This window comes from Melozone crissalis, unplaced genomic scaffold (assembly GCF_028551555.1).
Source record: "Melozone crissalis strain CALT ecotype California unplaced genomic scaffold, PUWL_Pcris_2 ptg000061l_1, whole genome shotgun sequence".
NCBI classification, from domain to species: domain Eukaryota; kingdom Metazoa; phylum Chordata; class Aves; order Passeriformes; family Passerellidae; genus Melozone; species Melozone crissalis.
In genome coordinates, this window is record NW_026535839.1 from 17,437,501 (window position 1) to 17,454,759 (window position 17,259).

The 17,259-nt window shown below is 48.5% G+C and overlaps 1 protein-coding gene across 1 annotated transcript in view; it reads right to left on the bottom strand.

The window, feature by feature from the left end:
* CTNNA1 (catenin alpha 1) overlaps positions 1–16,750 on the bottom strand; it is a 116,799-nt gene extending 100,049 nt beyond the window's left edge. Inside the window, exons 1-2 of the mRNA XM_054288148.1 lie at positions 16,656–16,750; positions 108–214 (exon numbers count right to left, since the gene is read on the bottom strand). Coding sequence (XP_054144123.1) covers positions 108–212 — 105 coding nt within the window. The 5' untranslated portion in view covers positions 213–214; positions 16,656–16,750. The remainder of the gene's footprint in view (positions 1–107; positions 215–16,655) is intronic.
* Positions 16,751–17,259: the final 509 nt, after the last annotated feature.

Sequence of the window (17,259 nt, forward strand, 5' to 3'; positions counted from 1 at the left end):
TTTTCTTTTTAGTTTGTACACCTAGAATTTAAGCTTTGTGAGTTAATTAGAACACCAAAACAGGCAATCATGTTTTTGACTGGTTTTTTGCCCCATCTTGTTCCTACCTGTGTAACAAGAGGCTCGAGCAGCCTTTCAACTGCCAGTGTCCTTATCTCCAGGCTTTTGGGGTCCCATTTGAAGTTCACGTTGGCTGCAGTGACAGCAGTCATTTCTGCCAGAAGAAAAGAGATACATTAATACAATTTTTTATTGTTAATGCATCTTAAAAATAAATTAAAATGCAACCTGTTAAACACAAAACATCCACTTACACTAAGTGGAAGTTACAGCATGTCCAGAAACACCAGCTTTGATTCAAATGGTATGAGTTTGAGAAAATGTTATTACAATATACAGATATTACTTGCACATTTTAGTCAGAAAGTAAAATCAAAAGCAAATAAACCTCCACACAAACCTACCCAAAGGCACAGTGTTTTATCAGAGCAATGACAAGATCAGCAGTGCCTGGGCCACTCACTGGTGGTCCCTGAGCAATGAAGAAGCGCCACAGGCAGTGGGGGCACTTTGCCCATGAATCTGGGTGCCCCCTGCCCAGTTTGCACCCCCTCCCTTCCAGGGGCAGCTCTCAGACACAGCCCAAGGCCTGGGGGAGCAGAAGGGAGCCCTGACTCCAGCAGCTCTGGATGCTGCCCACCTCCTCAGCTCCATAACCAGTCACTGCCCAAAGGCTCTAGTAAAGCAGCAGCCAGGTTTAACCCAGCCCACACTCCCTCCCCCTTCACCCAGCTCACCTTTGGGGAATACAAAGGTAAAGGAGTGAATATAAGCCTCACAAAGCCAGAAAATCCAGCTGGTTCATACTTAACAGCTTACATATCTATTACACTTCTCCTTAACATTTGCATAGGAGGGAAAAGCAGATTTGCATGAAGAGATCTGTTCAAAGCTGTCACTGAGCCGTTCCTTCCCGTTACAGTTTTATATCAACATCCCAACGGAACAGCAAACATACTTATGGGAAAAGTTGAGTGAAACTACTAAAATAGCTCTGCTGTTGAGACCAGCAGCCTAAAAAAATAGAACTAAAAATAAGGAACTACAACAAATCACTGGATTAACACTATGATGCTGCACATTACAACAAAAGAATAAAGTGAACAATAATTTCAGTTAAAAAAATGGATTTAAAGTACTGGAAATCCATAAAACCAATTCATGTCACTTCAGACATAATAGATTCTAGCTCTTCCTACTTTGGGCTGACCTCAAAATTCAAGATTATACTAAACCTACATTTGTAACTCTTTATTTTTAAAAAAGTCAGGAAGATAAATAGATTTCCTAAATCTCCATCCACCCATCTTCCTAAACACCTACTGTTGAGATAATTTTAAAGCTTATTTGCTGATATTTTTAATCTTCTCTGGCCAGGGCATTGCCTGCACAGCATCTCAGCAGTCACGTTGCTCTGACAGCACCAGATGTCCCCAAGCTGCCAGACGAGCACAACATCCCGTTATTTTTAAAAAGCAGGAGGCAAGGCACTAATTTTGGTAACCAACAATGTTTACAACACGTACCAACAACCAACTGCTCTCTGCCAACCCCAAGAGCTAATTGTGCACAGGAGGGCTGCTTGTTTCCCAGGGCACAGTGAGAGCTCTGGGGCACTGGAGGAGCTCAGCCAGGCTCAGGGCTGCTCCCCAGCCAGCCCAGGGCTCCCCCACCACGGGCACCAGAGCACAGACTGAGAACTCACTCCAGCACTGCTGACCAAAGCTGACACACTGAAGCACAACTTCACAAGGTGCAAGGCAGGAATATTCACCCAACTGCACTCAGCTCTCCACTACACCCACTCTCCAAGTGCCCACACTGCTGGGAGAAAAAAACTTAAAAAGCTGAAAGCTTAAAAACAGAGAGCCTAGAATGAGGCTGGCATACATGTAACCCTTCTGATGGTTTGCACTGAAAAAGCAGTGGGTGCAGGGGAAGGCTCCCAGCTCCAGAGCTCCCAAGGAGCCACAGGATGGTGAAAGGTGGTCATCTCCTGTCCTCCCCTACCTCTGATAGGAACCACTAAGCACTGAGAACTCACTAATTAACCTCCTCTCTCAATCATCCCCTCTTTATTTCACTCACCTACTGGCCTGTGCCACAGCTGGCACAGGGCATGCTGTGAAATGTCCTCACCCCCAGGTAGCTTCCCACCCCTCACAAGGAATTTCACTGGTTTATTCCCTCCCCATTGGCTCAGTACAAATGCTTCCTACGTAAGAAGCCGAGAAAAATACACTGACAACCTTTGTGGTTTCTGAGAAACAGAGCCAGGGCTCTGGAAAGCCCAGCAGGTTTCTAAAGGAAGGCTTTTTCTATGAAGTTAATGCTGTTACACCTCTTGCAGAAACAATGTGCAGGATGAAGTAACCATGAGAAGATACACTAATTGTATTAGTAGGATAATAAAGGCAATTCATCTGAAAACACGTTAGTATGATAGTTCATGAATTGGCCAAAAGTAATGGTCTATAAAAACCACTTAGTAGCAGTGCTATTGAAATTTATCTAAGAAGCAAAGCTTGGTATCAAATAGCCTGTTTGGCAGCAAGGGCTTGGATATCATTTGTACATTGCAATAAATATGTTTATTCAATTAAATTAAACCTGTGGAGAACACAGGAACAGGCTATAGGTTACTGACACATGGGGGAGACGGGTTTAGGGGATAAAAGGACAACTGTCAGGGCCATGGTGTAGCCTGGCTGTAACTCCCTCTAGTTCTCTGGAATTTGCCTTTTCCCTGTGACTGCTCAAGCTCTCCCTCAGTGAATTGAAATATGGAGCAGGTAGCAAAGCACCTCATGGGATAGTGGGGCAAAGTGCTCAATCCTTGGCTCCTGGAGAGCACACCACAACCCCCATGCAGTCACTCCAACACCTGCAGGGAAAGGGGACATCCTCAGCAAGAGGAACCCACAGCAGAGCAGTGCAGCACTGGTTTGACAGCTGGGACAACCCAACTGACATGGAACATGTTCCCCATGCCCCAGCCCCACTAATTTCAGGCACAAAGCAGCATGGACCACGCGGCAGAAGAGTGAGCGGCGCTGAATCTCAAGCGCAGGAATATACAGAACAACACCACTGCACAGGGAGTTGTGGTTGCCCAGCCTGTGGTTTCATAAGCAGCAGAAAAGCTGCTTAAGGACCAACGTTCATCCTCCCACACCCCTCCAGGAACTCATTCCCGTTTGCACATCACACCCCCTCCGTACTGGCACAGCTTTCCCCACGCCTGAGCGATTAACCAGATGGGGAAGGACTGATTTGGCTGAAGGGAAAGAAATCCATTTTTGCAAGGTGGGCTGAGACGCCCATCTGGCTCCCTGTGCCACCACACACACCACTATGGCAAGGGAGACGGCACCATCAGCTGGCACCCTTGGCAAAGCCACTGCAGTGGGAACACAGGGCAAAGCTGGATGCCACAGCCAAGCTGAGCCAGGAGCCACTGAAATTGAGAATGAAGCAGAGCTTCTGCAGGAGCAGGAGTGCCCTCCCCACACATCTGATGCTCAGACACGTGAAGCTCCAACCTCCAGCCATGCTCAACAGCCCAGCCCTTTAACTGCAAATCCCTTGAGTTATTTTCCTGTTCAGGACAGTGCTCATTATTGCAATAGAGATTTCAGTAGTAATGCAGGGTCTTCCTGGGGCTTAGGGCACTGGTAAGGACATGAGGGCAGGGGAAGCACAAGGGTTTAAAGGAGCCACTTTCAGAGCTCTGCTCCAGACAATGATCTGCAAGCAGAGTCACCCCGGACAGGTCATGCTTGCTTTCTACAAACAGTCAAGATCTCAACAGCTGAAGATTAAGGACAGGTCTCCATTCTGCTTCAACCAGCCACTGTTGCCATCCAACTGCTCCTCTCCCTGCCCAAACAGACCCACACTGGCAGAGGCAGGAGCCACTGCAGGGAGCTGTGTCTCAGAGTGAGCTGGTAACTAAAACTTCCCTTCCCAGGTTCCTGTCCTGATGGAGGAGTGGGACTGCACAGGGAGGGAGCACATGGAGATGAGCTCTGCTTCTGAAGGGTCCCCAGGACAGGCCCCAGCCCTGCTTGGAGAGAAGGATGAGCACAGAGAGCTGCTGGGGCTGCCAGGAGCACACCAAGGGTGATGTACACAGTGCTTCTTGCAAAAGCCACAACTGTAGGTCTGCATGTTCTCAAAAACTGGTAATTCAAGTTTTAGGAATAATTTCAGATGCCATAATTCCATAATAGTGGCATGCAAATAATTTTTAGATATTGGCAAGCAGAGGAATGCAGCTCTGCAGCTGCTTTGCAGAAGTGCCCTGAAGGCACCCAAGGATTTCCCAAAAGCCCGTGAAGGAGCACAGTTTGAACAGCAAGCTCTGCACCCCAACAAATCACAAAAAGGCCTGAGTGCTCAGCGTCCAGTTTTTCCAGGTTGCACTCCCACACACACACCTGAAGGCAGTGCTGGCTGTATCTCAGACATTACTGAGTGAGGCCATTCCACCTGCCCAGTACCAAACCATCCTGCAGTCACCCTACCTCCAGGCAGGGGTAAATCTATTGAGTTACACAGCAAAAAGTAACTGTCCATCTCCTGTTCTTCAGTCCCACCACCTTGTGCTACCTGAAACCCTTTAACATAACATCTGCTGTCAGTCTTCACATTTTATCTCTCCTGCCAGGCTGCTTTCTAAAAGCTTTTAGCTGCACTCTCTGATTTCTTGGTATTTCTCAGAGAAGCCAGTATTCAAGGAATGGTCTGACTGGCACAGAAAGGAGCTGACCTTGCCAGGCACAACAGACCACATGCTGAATCCCAGCACTGAGCTAGCCAAAATGCCTAACACAGAACATGGACAGGAACATTTTACACCTGGGAGGACATTCTCTATCTGAGTACCCTTCCTGGACTCCTCAGCTGTTCCCCATTCTGCAGGGCTGATGTGCCCAGGAGCACTGAGAGACATTTCACTGCAGATTTTTGCAGCTTCTTTGTCTCATATGTCTCACTCATTCTGAGTGATTATCTGGTCTCCTACCATGCCTCCAGACCATCTCTAGATATTCTGTGCTGCATAATGACTCTATCACCCAGCTCCTGGGGATGGAACTTGGTGGGATTCACAACACAATGACCCAGCTTTATCTTCCAGACAGAAAGAGAACCAGACCCCTTGCTCCCAATGGAATCCTTTTGCTTGGCTTGTTACCCAAATATCCAACCCAGCTGACCCCTGCTGAAGGTGGCAGACACGAGAGCAAAGATCTTCAGGAGCTGGGTATCTAACACATACCATTAACACAAATCTTCAGAACAGTTTTGGTTTCAAAGAGATTAAGGCACACTTCAGTAAAACTCAGCTCACATGCTGGGACTTCATATGGCCCACTGACAACTCAAAACTGGTTTTTCATATAACTAGGAGTATCCATAAAATAAAAAAGTTCCATTCTTTCCCTTCACAGTCTCCAAATTAATTTGTCTGCCCTGTTCCACAAATAAAGCAACACTCAGCAGCCAAATAGCTGCAAGTCAAGGATGTTGGTGTATGTGATGCTTTTCAAGAAGGATTTAAGCAGGCTTTATTTAAGCTGGTTTTATTTAACATCAAGTATACACAGCTAAAAACAGAGACACTCTTCTAACCTAGTCTTCAACCTTACACTACATCTGCTCAGCTACCAAATCCTGTCCCCCACCATAAACACCACGTAGGTACTACCTCATGAGAAATCCTTACTGCTAGAATTTCACAGTCTGAAATATTAATACAAACTCAGGTGTCACATTGTGGCAAAGCTCCTATTTGTATGTGCAGGATGAGTTTGAGTTGAACCTGTCTCATGAGAGCCAGGTCTTGGTGACACAGGTGGGATGGGATGCACTGCCTGTGTCTGTGTTATTAAACTTTGGAGTGCCTCCACATTCTGAGTGCGAGTAGATACACTGCCCTTGTCCAGCTTGGGGTCAAGGTAAGATCATCTCCACCTCATCCCAAACTCTTGGTTTTCATTGAATACAATTGTACTGAACTTTCCATTGTGGTATCTATATAAATCATGGAAAAATAAGTGGGAAATAATTCACTGAGTAAAGCAACCTTCTGTAGAAACCAATTACCATGTTTTCCTTGATGGAATTTCCTTCCACTCAAGTATATTCCACTTTGCTATAGCTTTTGTTTAGGGCCTTTTTCCCCACAAATTGCAGTAATCACCCAAGAAAAAAGACAATATTCAGGTTCAGATAAGCCTGTTCCTCACAAGTGCGTCCCAGTTCCAGGACTCTTAATCTGCTTTCATAAATTTTTCTCTGTTGCTCTTGTGGAGAAGACCCACAGAGGCATCTGAAATGCTTATCAGACAGTCTGACACAGCCAGTAATAAACAAATGCTTCTCTAGTCTCCACTCACTTAGACCTTTCTACTGAATTGAGAGATGAACCCTGATCCAGTGCTCCTACAAAAATCCATGAAATTCTTGGCTGTTTTCTCTCCTGTGTGGGTGCTGTCTCTGAGCAGAGCCAGCAGCCACAGGGAGCCCCTCACCTTTTCCCTATGGCAGCAGTGCCCTTCCCAGCCCACACAGGAGCGGGCACAGGGCACAGCAGCAGATGAAGATGCCTCACTCTCCCCAAGCAGTCTGTGCTACCTCCTAGCAGCTGTCACAGTGCTGGGGATTCAGGCCATTCATCTTGAGTCAGAACCAGGAACAAGCTCTGTCCCTCCAGGTTCTCACTCCTGCACTCAGGTTCAGCTGCTGCTTAGGGGATGAAGGCACACTGTGCACAAACAGCTTCACTGCTGGTCCTGGAACCCCAGCAGAGATTGCACAATGGCAAATACGATGTTTGCTTGGGAGATGCTGGTGCCAACAGCAGCTTCTTGCCTCCAGTTATGCAAGTGTTCAGCTCTGATCGTTTCCTTCCTGACAGAATTGTTTTACTACAAAGGATCTAGAAAGGAGGTGCATGGAAGACAAATCACAGGCAGCACAAGCAATTAGTGACTTATTTATGTCACACTAAGGCTCCAGTTCATGGATGACACCCTGAAAGAACACAGGAGCCAAACTCAGCCTTATACCCACTTAGCTGTTCAGATGGATAGCCTGGTTCATCCCAGACTTTCAATTCACTTCTGCATTTTTCAGTTTCCAAACTCATGCACGATCCCAGCTCCATAAAGAAGACTGACAGGGAATCAAGAGTGCTTTGAAAGACACACATGCTCTTTCTAAAAAAGAGAATCTCCTCCATAAGTAATATTAATTTTTATATTCCGGCTGCAAAACTTTGTATTTGGCAAAAAAGGATGAGCCATGACCAGCAGCCATTACTGTAATAAATAACAACCACTCACTTCGCTTTCACATGGATGTTTGTGCATTTTGTGCTGAAGGCCTGCAGTAACACCATGAAAGATAAGTTCCCAAATCAGAACAAGGGGATCTGTACCTGCTGTATTCAGCTGCTCTGTGGGTGAGCACTGCAAGGCTCTGGCCATGCAGAAGGACACCACACCTGCATTTTAAGCAAACAGCAACATCCCTCCTGAGCTTATCCCTGCAGTGATGGCAGCCTCAACCTCCCAAAGCCAGCCCTTACTCATCCACATCTCACACTGAAGCTGTAGGCTCAAACTGCAGGTTCACACTAAACACAACAAGGAGGCTCAGCCTGGAGACAGGAGGTCAGAACCCAGCAGGGTCTTGTGCATCTGCTGGACCACTTGAATCCAACTACCAGGAGTCCTTCCAACCTCAGTGCTCTTTCCACCACTCTTGAGGCAGAAAACTCCGTGAAGCTTCCCTGAAATCACTGAGAAAGAACTAAAGAACAGCTTTCTGGCACTCTCTGAACCACAGCACACATTTCAGACCCTAGGGACACACAGTCAGTGCAGATATAATAACTAGGCTGTGGCTTCAGAGCAAGGCTCTTCAAACCCCAAACTACACCAGCACAGGTTCCAATTACCAACCTTAAGCTAACAATGAATGCAAGAAGGGGCAACCTTTTAACAAGATAATTTTTGCCACAACTACACATTAAATAAGGAAAAGGTTGTTATAAATTAGTCCACTTTATCAGCTGGCAGAAGAATTTGCCACAGCTGCAAAATTGATTCTTGCTTAGCCTGCAAAACCTCACTGATGGCTGGCAATAAAGGGAAAAGAAAACCCAGGGATTTTTGTTCTGATCTTCTTCAGCACTCAACCTGCAATAAAAAGTGCTGTTTATGCTAAAGAGTCAGAAATAACCAGAATCTGACCCCACTCAAACTGCATTTTCTTTCCTAAATTGATATGTTGTTATGCAATACTCTTCAGTGCTTTTAGCTGACCACATCTTCGAAATCTACACCTTCATTAGCAATTTAAAACTGTCAGGAGTCCACAAATAATGGAGCTGTGGGAGCCGACACACATGTTTTGGAAGAAAAAAAAAAATTGCCCATAATTAGGGGATTGATGAAAATTTACTTAAACATGGAGTAAATGGACAGCCTTGCATTACTAGAGACTAAATACCATATTCTTTCTCAGCTGCATGCTCAGCACAGCAGCAAGTAAGGACTACATAACAAACTTCTGTGTTTTAAGAATGGAAAAAGTTTCCCAGTTTTCTCCTTTTGCAAAACTCACTAGAAGCACCCACCGAAGCAAAAGGAGAACATGAGTGTGAAGACTCTTCAAAGTAAAATGTTTTCTAAGTTTCCTATGAAAACTTCTGAAGTCCTTTCGCAGTCCTCCACTTTGATTCAGGAACACTCTGTCAGTCTAAGCTAAAAATTACAAAGCAGGGTTTTTTTTAAAGAAAAAAGTAACAATACCCACAGGTGACGAGGCTGAGATGTTCACTTCATGCTCAGGGCAGCCTTCAGCAGCATCTCTCAGCTATAAACAATGAGTTCCTCTGACAGAAGAGTTGCACCATCACACACACCCACAGACAACTCTCGACTAGCAGCTCCCGCTGTGAGTTTGGGAGGGGGAAGGGGAAATTCATAAAAACACACCCCAAAAGAAAGAGGGCCCATGAATGGGCTGCACAAGCATGGCCTGGAGGAGGGAAGCACCTCTCAGTGCCTGCACTAAGGCAGGATGCTCTACACCCCATCCCCTCAGGGCTGCAGACACTGCAGCGCTGGGGCTCTGACTGGTGAGAACCTCACAGCCTCTCCAGAAGAGCAAAGCAAGTCATAATAAAATTAAACACAGTGGTGTGATGCATTTTTGGAGGCTTCCCAGAGTTCCTGTACAGCCATAACCACCTTCTGCCAAGCACAAACTCACTAAGGGTGCACCACGGTGCAGAGCTAACCATGACCTGCCTGGGCAGGAATCCTTTTGAGTCACTGCCTTCACAGGCAGATGACCAATTAAAGCCACTTCTGTTTAAAAAAAAAAAAAAAAAGCCACTGTCCCACCCACATTCCATAAAAGCAGCAAGAAGGAACTAGGTTTGAGAAAAAGGAGTCACTGCTTAGATAGTCTTGTTGGGGGAAAAAAAAAATTAATGTAGTGACACAGCCATTTACTAAGCAGAACTCACATCTGATTAAAGACACATTTTTCTCTCTCCACCCCTTCTTTTCACCCCCAGGAATAGGAAACATGACAAACCTACAGAACAAAAACCAGATGAGCTAAAAAATCCTGTTCCATTGGCTTTGCACCAGCACTTTGCCTCTGGTTCTGCTGAACACTGCATCTTTCACTGACAGCCACTGACTTGTCTCTAAGCCCACAATAACAGTCTGCAAATCAAATAATCATATTCAAATTGTCTTAACCAGTTCTGTAAACTAAGTAAACCAGCTGAGAACACCTGACACTAAAGTACTGATGCATAAAGACCAGAAATTAACTTTTTCTCCTTGAGGTTATAAGCTTTGAACCCTGCACAAGTAATCTACACTATTCTGTTTGGCTACATATAAACCCTCTAGCTTTTTTATTTTTTGTGCTACTCTTATTGGATCTTATGTAATTATTTTTTCTCCCTAACCCCCAGCTAGGAGAGAGGGGAAAACTCCCTGCTCACAATCCTACTGCACTCTTCTCTATAACCTGTACAAAGTCAGAGGGCTGTGACTGAGGACTCCAGCAGCAGTGAAGGGTCATGGAGTAACAAACACAGGCTGTGCCCACTGTCCAAAAAGGCTTCTCTACATCTCCACTTTCAGGACGCACCATTTCATGTTACTCAGGAAATGTGTTTCCAGCTGCAAGGGCAGTGGTTTCTAATTAAACACATCTTCCAAAGAGTGGAAGCGGCAGGAACTACAAAGCCATGTTTGTACCAACATTTAAACCACTCCAGAGCCTCTCACAGAGCCAAACCAGATTCCTGCTTTTCACTCAAGAAATACTCCAAAAAAATCTTTCATTTTACTTGTAGCTTGTATGAAGTTGTTTAACTCACAAGGCTTCTAAATTTAAAAGCCACGAAGTCATCAGCTGAACGTGGTGACAGGAGAGCTGCTCTGCACCTGCAGCCAGGCCTGCCAGAGCCAGAGGCCATGTGGGCTCAACAGCCAGCCCAGGCTCCAGCTGCTGCCTCAGGAAGCTCCTGAACTGCTGGACCCTGGCAGAGAACTTCAGGGAAGCAATGCTACTTGTTTGCTCTTCTCTCATGGTTTTATTGCTTCTTTTACTGCCTGCCTGTTGCTTTCCCTTTTAGGGATGGCTTTACACACTGCCACCACCCAGGAAAAAGGTGGGGGAGGATATGAGGGAGGGAAGATAAATGATGATAAATGATTGCAGGGATCAGGAAAAAGAAAAGTGGCAGGGGTTGGTAATTACAACCAGAGAGAGACACCAAACCCCATCCTAGAGCATTCATCACTCCACAAAGGCATCCAAGAGCCAGAGGATACTGCTCAAGAGTGCAACAAGCAGAGCTCCTGCTTTACTCCCTCATTCAGCTGTTGCTACCAGTCAGCTCAGCCAAGACCAGGTGAAGGGATGGTAACTTAGGGCCTCAGACAAGGGCTAGACTAATAAAAAGTTGATGGGACCAGTACAACCAAAACCTCCTGATGAGGGTCACGGCAGGACAGACCTCTCAGCTACAGCAATCAGAACACATCAAGCCCTCTGTGCACCACTTATAGTTCATTGTTCAACTTTTCACCTTTGAAATGAATAAATAATTGAAATTTCAGGATGCTCAGACTCCAAAACAGCTGGACATCAGGTACTGGTTGGAATGAATGCTATGGTTTGTAAGTGTAGTTATTATGAGATGTGTCACTTGCACACACATCCACAGCCCATCATGAATTATCCAGGGCCAGAAGCAACTCCTCAGCATTGAGCAGTGAGACTGTCTAGGTCTTTAAGTCATGCTAAAAGAGATTAGTTTTACAAGTGTACATTACAAGGACATACTTGCAAGAAAGAGGGCAAAAACTGGCAGCTTGTACATCTTGATTAGTTGCACTCACACCCACTTTCACCTTCTTGCTTCTGAGCACACCACAGCTCTGTCCTCTGCTGTTCAACAACACAGGCTCTGAATTCAATATTCCAGTCAATTAAAAAAAAACATTTACCCACCTACAGCTTCAGCAGGAGATCTCAAGAGCACTTTGCTAAGATGAATACTGACCTGCTCAGTGTTACGCAGGTTAAACACCGTTTTATAGGCACACAGCTCAGCCCTGTTTACATGAAAAATTCAACTGACCTTTGTGGCTCTGTAAAGCTACATTGCTAGTGCAGACCATTTATTTAAGTGGATCTCCTGTGCTCGGGTTGTATCAACCAGAGAAAGATATAGAAAAAGAATCTTCCCCCTAGAGCCTTAGATCTGCATAGGTATCACCTCTACAAGTGCCCAGAATAAAGTGAATGAAAACTCTGAGCCCTTGAAGAAGTGGGAACAGCAGTGGAAGGCGGAGCACAGAAAACCACACAAGCCACCAAGGCCACATGTTCCTGATAGCATTGACCCCTACTGACTTAAATAAAAAGCCACAAATTCAGTATTTACCTAAATGTCCTCTTGACCTTCTGCTGAACAAGGCAATGATAGAACTGTAAGACCTACAATCTCCCCTCAGTTAACATCCATTTATATTAAAAAAAACATTATATTTTTCTTCTCCTGATCCTTCAGCACCCACCCACCTACCAAGCTCATTAGTTTCAGCCTCTTCCTTAAACCAGCTATTGACTACTTTAGAACAGGGTGAACCAACTCCCTCTTCTACCCTAATTTGCACCACAATCTCATTTGCTCCACATCAACTCTTCATTTGCTCAACATCAGCTCCACACAGAAATTTTTCTTAAGCATATACAGTCATATGCAGATCTATTCCATAATAGGGCACTGATTGCTGAGAAACTGGGTGTTCTTTGGGAAAAACAGCACACCACAAGCTGAGGATCCCACACCATGTCCAGTGCAATCCTACCTGCCACACTGGTGCCAGATGCCTGTCTGCTTCAAGCCCCTGACTACCAGAAGTTTCACTCACTCTCAAGCTGTAACATCAACATTTATCTGTTCTTGTGCCACTCCATGCACTAAAACAGAGCTAGCAGAGAACCAGCTGGCCTCCAGCTTGGCTTCATGGGCACTGTTCCACTCTCTGCCTTGGTAATGGTTATTCCCTTAGCTATAGCTGGCCTCATGTTTGGTTTTTCCATCCCAGAGTTTATCAGAGAATGGTTTGGTGTGGGGGGGACCTGAAATCTCACCTCATTCCACTCCTGCCATGGCAGGGACACCTCCCACTGTCCCAGGCTGCTCCAAGCCCCAGTGTCCAGCCTGGCCTTGGGCACTGCCAGGGATCCAGGGGCAGCCACAGCTGCTCTGGGCACCCTGTGCCAGGGCCTGCCCACCCTCACAGCCAAGAATTTTTCCCAATATCCCATCTATCCCTGCCCTCTGGCAGCATGAAGCCATTCTCCCTTGTCCTGTCCCTCCATCCCTTGCCCAAAGTCCCTCTCCAGCTCTCTTGGAGTCCCTTTAGGCCCTGGAAGGAGCTCTGAGCTCCCCCCAAAGCTTCTCCTGTGCAGGTGAACAATGGCAGCTGTGCCAGCCTTTCCTCCCAGCAGAGCTGCTCCATCCCTGGGATCATCCTGGAGCCTCCTCTGGCCTGGCCCCAGCAGCTGCAGCTCCTGCCTGTGCTGGGGCAGCTCTGCAGGTGGGAAATCACCTGAGAGCAGGTGGAGAATCCCTGCCCTTGGTCTGCTGCCCACAGAGCTTCGGGTAAGCCCAGGATACAGGCATTGATCCCTGAATTTAAAACCTTTCAGAAGAGGCTCTTGGGAGTCTAACTGATTAATAAGTAGCTGTCTTGTAAATTAGAGAAATTGTATCAGAAGGGAACTCCAGACTAGGGGAGAATTGCACTTTGCAAACTGTGTTAGTTTAGATCTGTGTATGGAATAATTTCTGCCACTTCACAAAGCATGGAGAAAAAAAGGTTACTTCTCTAATTCCACCAGAGATATTTATAAACACATATTAAAGGACTAACAGATGTTTTCTGTAGTACATCTGGGATTAACAAGTAACAATATGTAATCATATTGAGAGAAAAGGTAGCTGGCTCTTTAAATCCATCAGTCACAAGGAATTATGAATCATATTCAAGTATGAGATTTGCCAACAGAAGAGCCTGGACTAACCTTCTGCACACCAGAAATCACAGTAACACCCATTCTCACCCTGACTAGCAGATAAGGAGTCTCAGTTTATGGAGAACAATCCCACTTCCAGTTGCAGTGATCTCATTCCTCCTGCCACTCCTTCACCTCACCAAATAAGTACAACAAAACACTTAATGTGGCCTTGGTGCCCCGAGACAGAGCAAAGGCTGCACCTAGTGCAAAATTTCCTCAGTAAATCCATCTGCAGCCAGTTCTGCTTGGTGACACAGCAGGCCACTCTCAGTGCTCGTCTTTCCAGAGGAGCTCATCCAGTCAGGGTGCTAGCACACAATTTTGTGGTAGCTCTATTTTAAATCTCGTTTGCTGGATTAAAATAGTATGGAGTTAAAAGTAGTAATTATCAAACATCTGCACTTTCTCTAAAGCTGCAATGCTGTTTAACCAACACACGAGCTATAAAGTCACTGAATGGAGCTATTCCAGACTAGCTGGAGAACAGTTCGGGTGAGTTCCCAGAGCAGAAACAGATCCCACTCCTCAAGGTCACACTTTCAGCACTGAAGTTGAGCAGCACAAGCTTTGGAGTGAGGTCAGTTAAGGCACAAGGGGAGGAAGCCCCATCCCAGGAAGCATTCAAGGCCAGGGTGGAAGGGCTGGGAGCAGGTGCAGGGTTGGGGCAGGAAAGGTGTCCCTGCCCATGGCAGCAGAGTGGAACCAGAGCTTTAAGGTCTCTTTCAACCCAAGCCAGTCTGTGACTCATCATTATGCTGAGTGACTGTCTCATGAAGTACTGTCCTAACAAAGTGACACTCAGTCCTCTTTTATTCATCATGTTTCCTTTGGTGTCCAGCAAAGCTGAGAGACACCAGCAGTAAATCAGAACCCAGCAAGTGGTGAACAGAAGCACCACGAGGGCCCTCACTCCAGAGCAGCCCCACTGCCCACCCATGACCAGCAGGCTGGTTTGGCCACTGAGTGTTTCTGTGATCTTAAATAATTCTCTGCATAAGAAAGGTCATCTAGAAATTAAACAGTAACAGCAGATGTAAACTCAAGGTAGGCCTGAAGTCCCACAAAAGTGTATTTCCAACTCATAAACACTTCTACTTAATGTGGATTCCTTTGCAAGATCAGTTTCTGGATCTTACAGCTGCAGAAAAAGATATTTATTCTGCTGAAAGAAACCACACATTACTCTTCTATTACATCTTCCAGTTAAATTTATCAGACCAACAGAAGCCCTGCGAAGAAGCTACACATTAATGCCTGTCCTTACACATATCAGTACAGAAATGCTGATGTTTCAAACCCTGAAAATCAATTGTGAGGAAAGTATTTACATTTGTATTTTAAAGCATCGATTTGAGCACAGGATTTCTAATCTCTGCCCACTGCGCTCCCCCCGGCCACCTTGTATAAACTTTAAATCTCCGATGCAGAGGCCTATTATTAGAGCTGGCTGAAAAAAACCGTAAAGAATGAAGGCACATTGTTTGTTATGGAAAAGGTTAGGGCAAAGCCTTTCTAAAAACAAAACCTACCAAACCTTTGTCTGTTTCTGCTGCGAAAAGTCAAAACATTTCCTGATGTTTTAGAAACTGCTTCTTTGAAAATGATGAACAGTGACTCAACATCAAAGTATGTCCTTTTAAACATGTTTCGATTCAGAAGGGTGAAATAAGTACAACAAAACACTCTAATGTGGCCTTGGTGCCCCGAGACAGAGCAAAGGCTGCACCTAGCGTAAAATGAGCTGGGCTTTCACCTTCATCAACACAATCCTACCTACAAACCAACCCAGGAACTGAAATACACAACCCCAGAGCTGCTGTAGCCAGCAGGACTGAGGAGTGCAGCCTCTCCCGCTCCCCAGCCCCAGTGCAGGAAAAACACAGGAAACCAGTAACAGAGCACAAGCGACTGAAGCACCCAGAAAACACCTTCTACACAACTCCCATCCCAAAAAACAATAGACAAAGCCAAACAAAGGGGGAAGGGCAGCAAAGAGCTCCAGACTAGTTCAATACAGACAGTCCAGACACGCCTGGGGTCACAGCTCCGAGAACCGGGCTGAGGCCGCGCTCACAGGGCGAGGGGCGATCGATGGCCCTCGCCAGGAAACTCCTCCTGGGCACGGCTGGCAGCCAAGGGCACACAGGCAGGGAGCCGTGCCTTGAGCGCATCTGATCCTTCACTAAACGCAACTGGAACACACATTTTCCTGCAAACTTTCCGCCTGAAAGATTTCAGGCGTTCTGAACTGGTAGGAGCAATGAATAACAGGCGGGAGACCCACGCTGCCCAGGGACCCCAGGCCCACAGGCAGCAGACACGGGGGCCGCACGGAACCCAGGAGCGGATGCGCTCTCCCTGCTTTTTGTTTGGGAAAAGTAGCACGAAACTTTCTGTCAGCGAAGGAGAGGCTCTCGCCTCCCAGCACAGGAGGGGATTAGCGGTGGGTGTAAGAAAACGTGGCGGAGCCAGGCGGGGCCGCGGGGTATTCCCGGCTGTGCGTGTACGGAATCAGCAGCACGGCCAGGGCGAGAGGGGGGATGGCCCCGGCTGCGCCGCCCGGACAGACCGCGGGTCCGAAAGGCACGGGGGGCTCCCGGGGGGCTCCCAGGCGGCTCCCGGCCGTGCCCGGCCCTGCACGCAGCCGGGAAGCGGCGCCGGGGTGGCCCCGGCCACGCGGGGAGGGGCCTGGACACCGCCCCGCCGCACCGAAACTTCGCCGGGAGCGGCCCGGCCGCGCTGCTCCCCCGGCAGAACGCGCTCGGCGGCCCCAACACCGCGGGCCCGCCCCGCTCCCACGCGGGCCCTGCCGCTTGGGGTAGCGCAGCCTCCCCAGCCGGGCCCGGCTCCCTCCCCACGCGTGGCCCGCGCCGCTCCGCCGCCATCCTCCGCCCCCCGCCCCGGCCCCACGGCCCAGCCCGGCGCTCAAAAGTTTCCAAGTGCGAGAGCCGCAACTTTACCGGGGCAGAGCTGGGCTGGATGGTGGCGGCCGCCCTGGCTGCGCTCGGCCCCGCCGCTTTGTCCCGTCCCGCGGAGGAAATGGGCTCTTCCGGCGCCTCCCCGCCCGGCCCGGCCGCTCTTCCCGGCACCGCCCGCCGCGCCGCCCCCGCGCCCTGCCGGCACCGCCCGCCCGCAGGTGAGGGACGGCGGGGACGGGACCGGGCCCGGCGGGAACCCCGCACCTCGGACGGGACCGGGCACGGCGGGAACCCCGCACCCCGGGCGGCACCGGGCACGGCGGGAACCCCGCACCCCCGGCGGGACCGGGCACGGCGGGAACCCCGCACCCCGGGCGGGACCGGGCCCGGCGGGAACCCCGCACCCCCGGCGGGACCGGGCATGGCGGGAACCCCGCACCTCGGACGGGACCGGGCCCGGCGGGAACCCCGCACCCCCGGCGGGACCGGGCACGGCGGGAACCCCGCACCCCGGGCGGGACCGGGCACGGCGGGAACCCCGCACCCCCGGCGGGACCGGGCACGGCGGGAACCCCGCACCCCCGGCGGGACCGGGCACGGCGGGAACCCCGCACCTCGGGCGGGACCGGGCACGGCGGGAACCCCG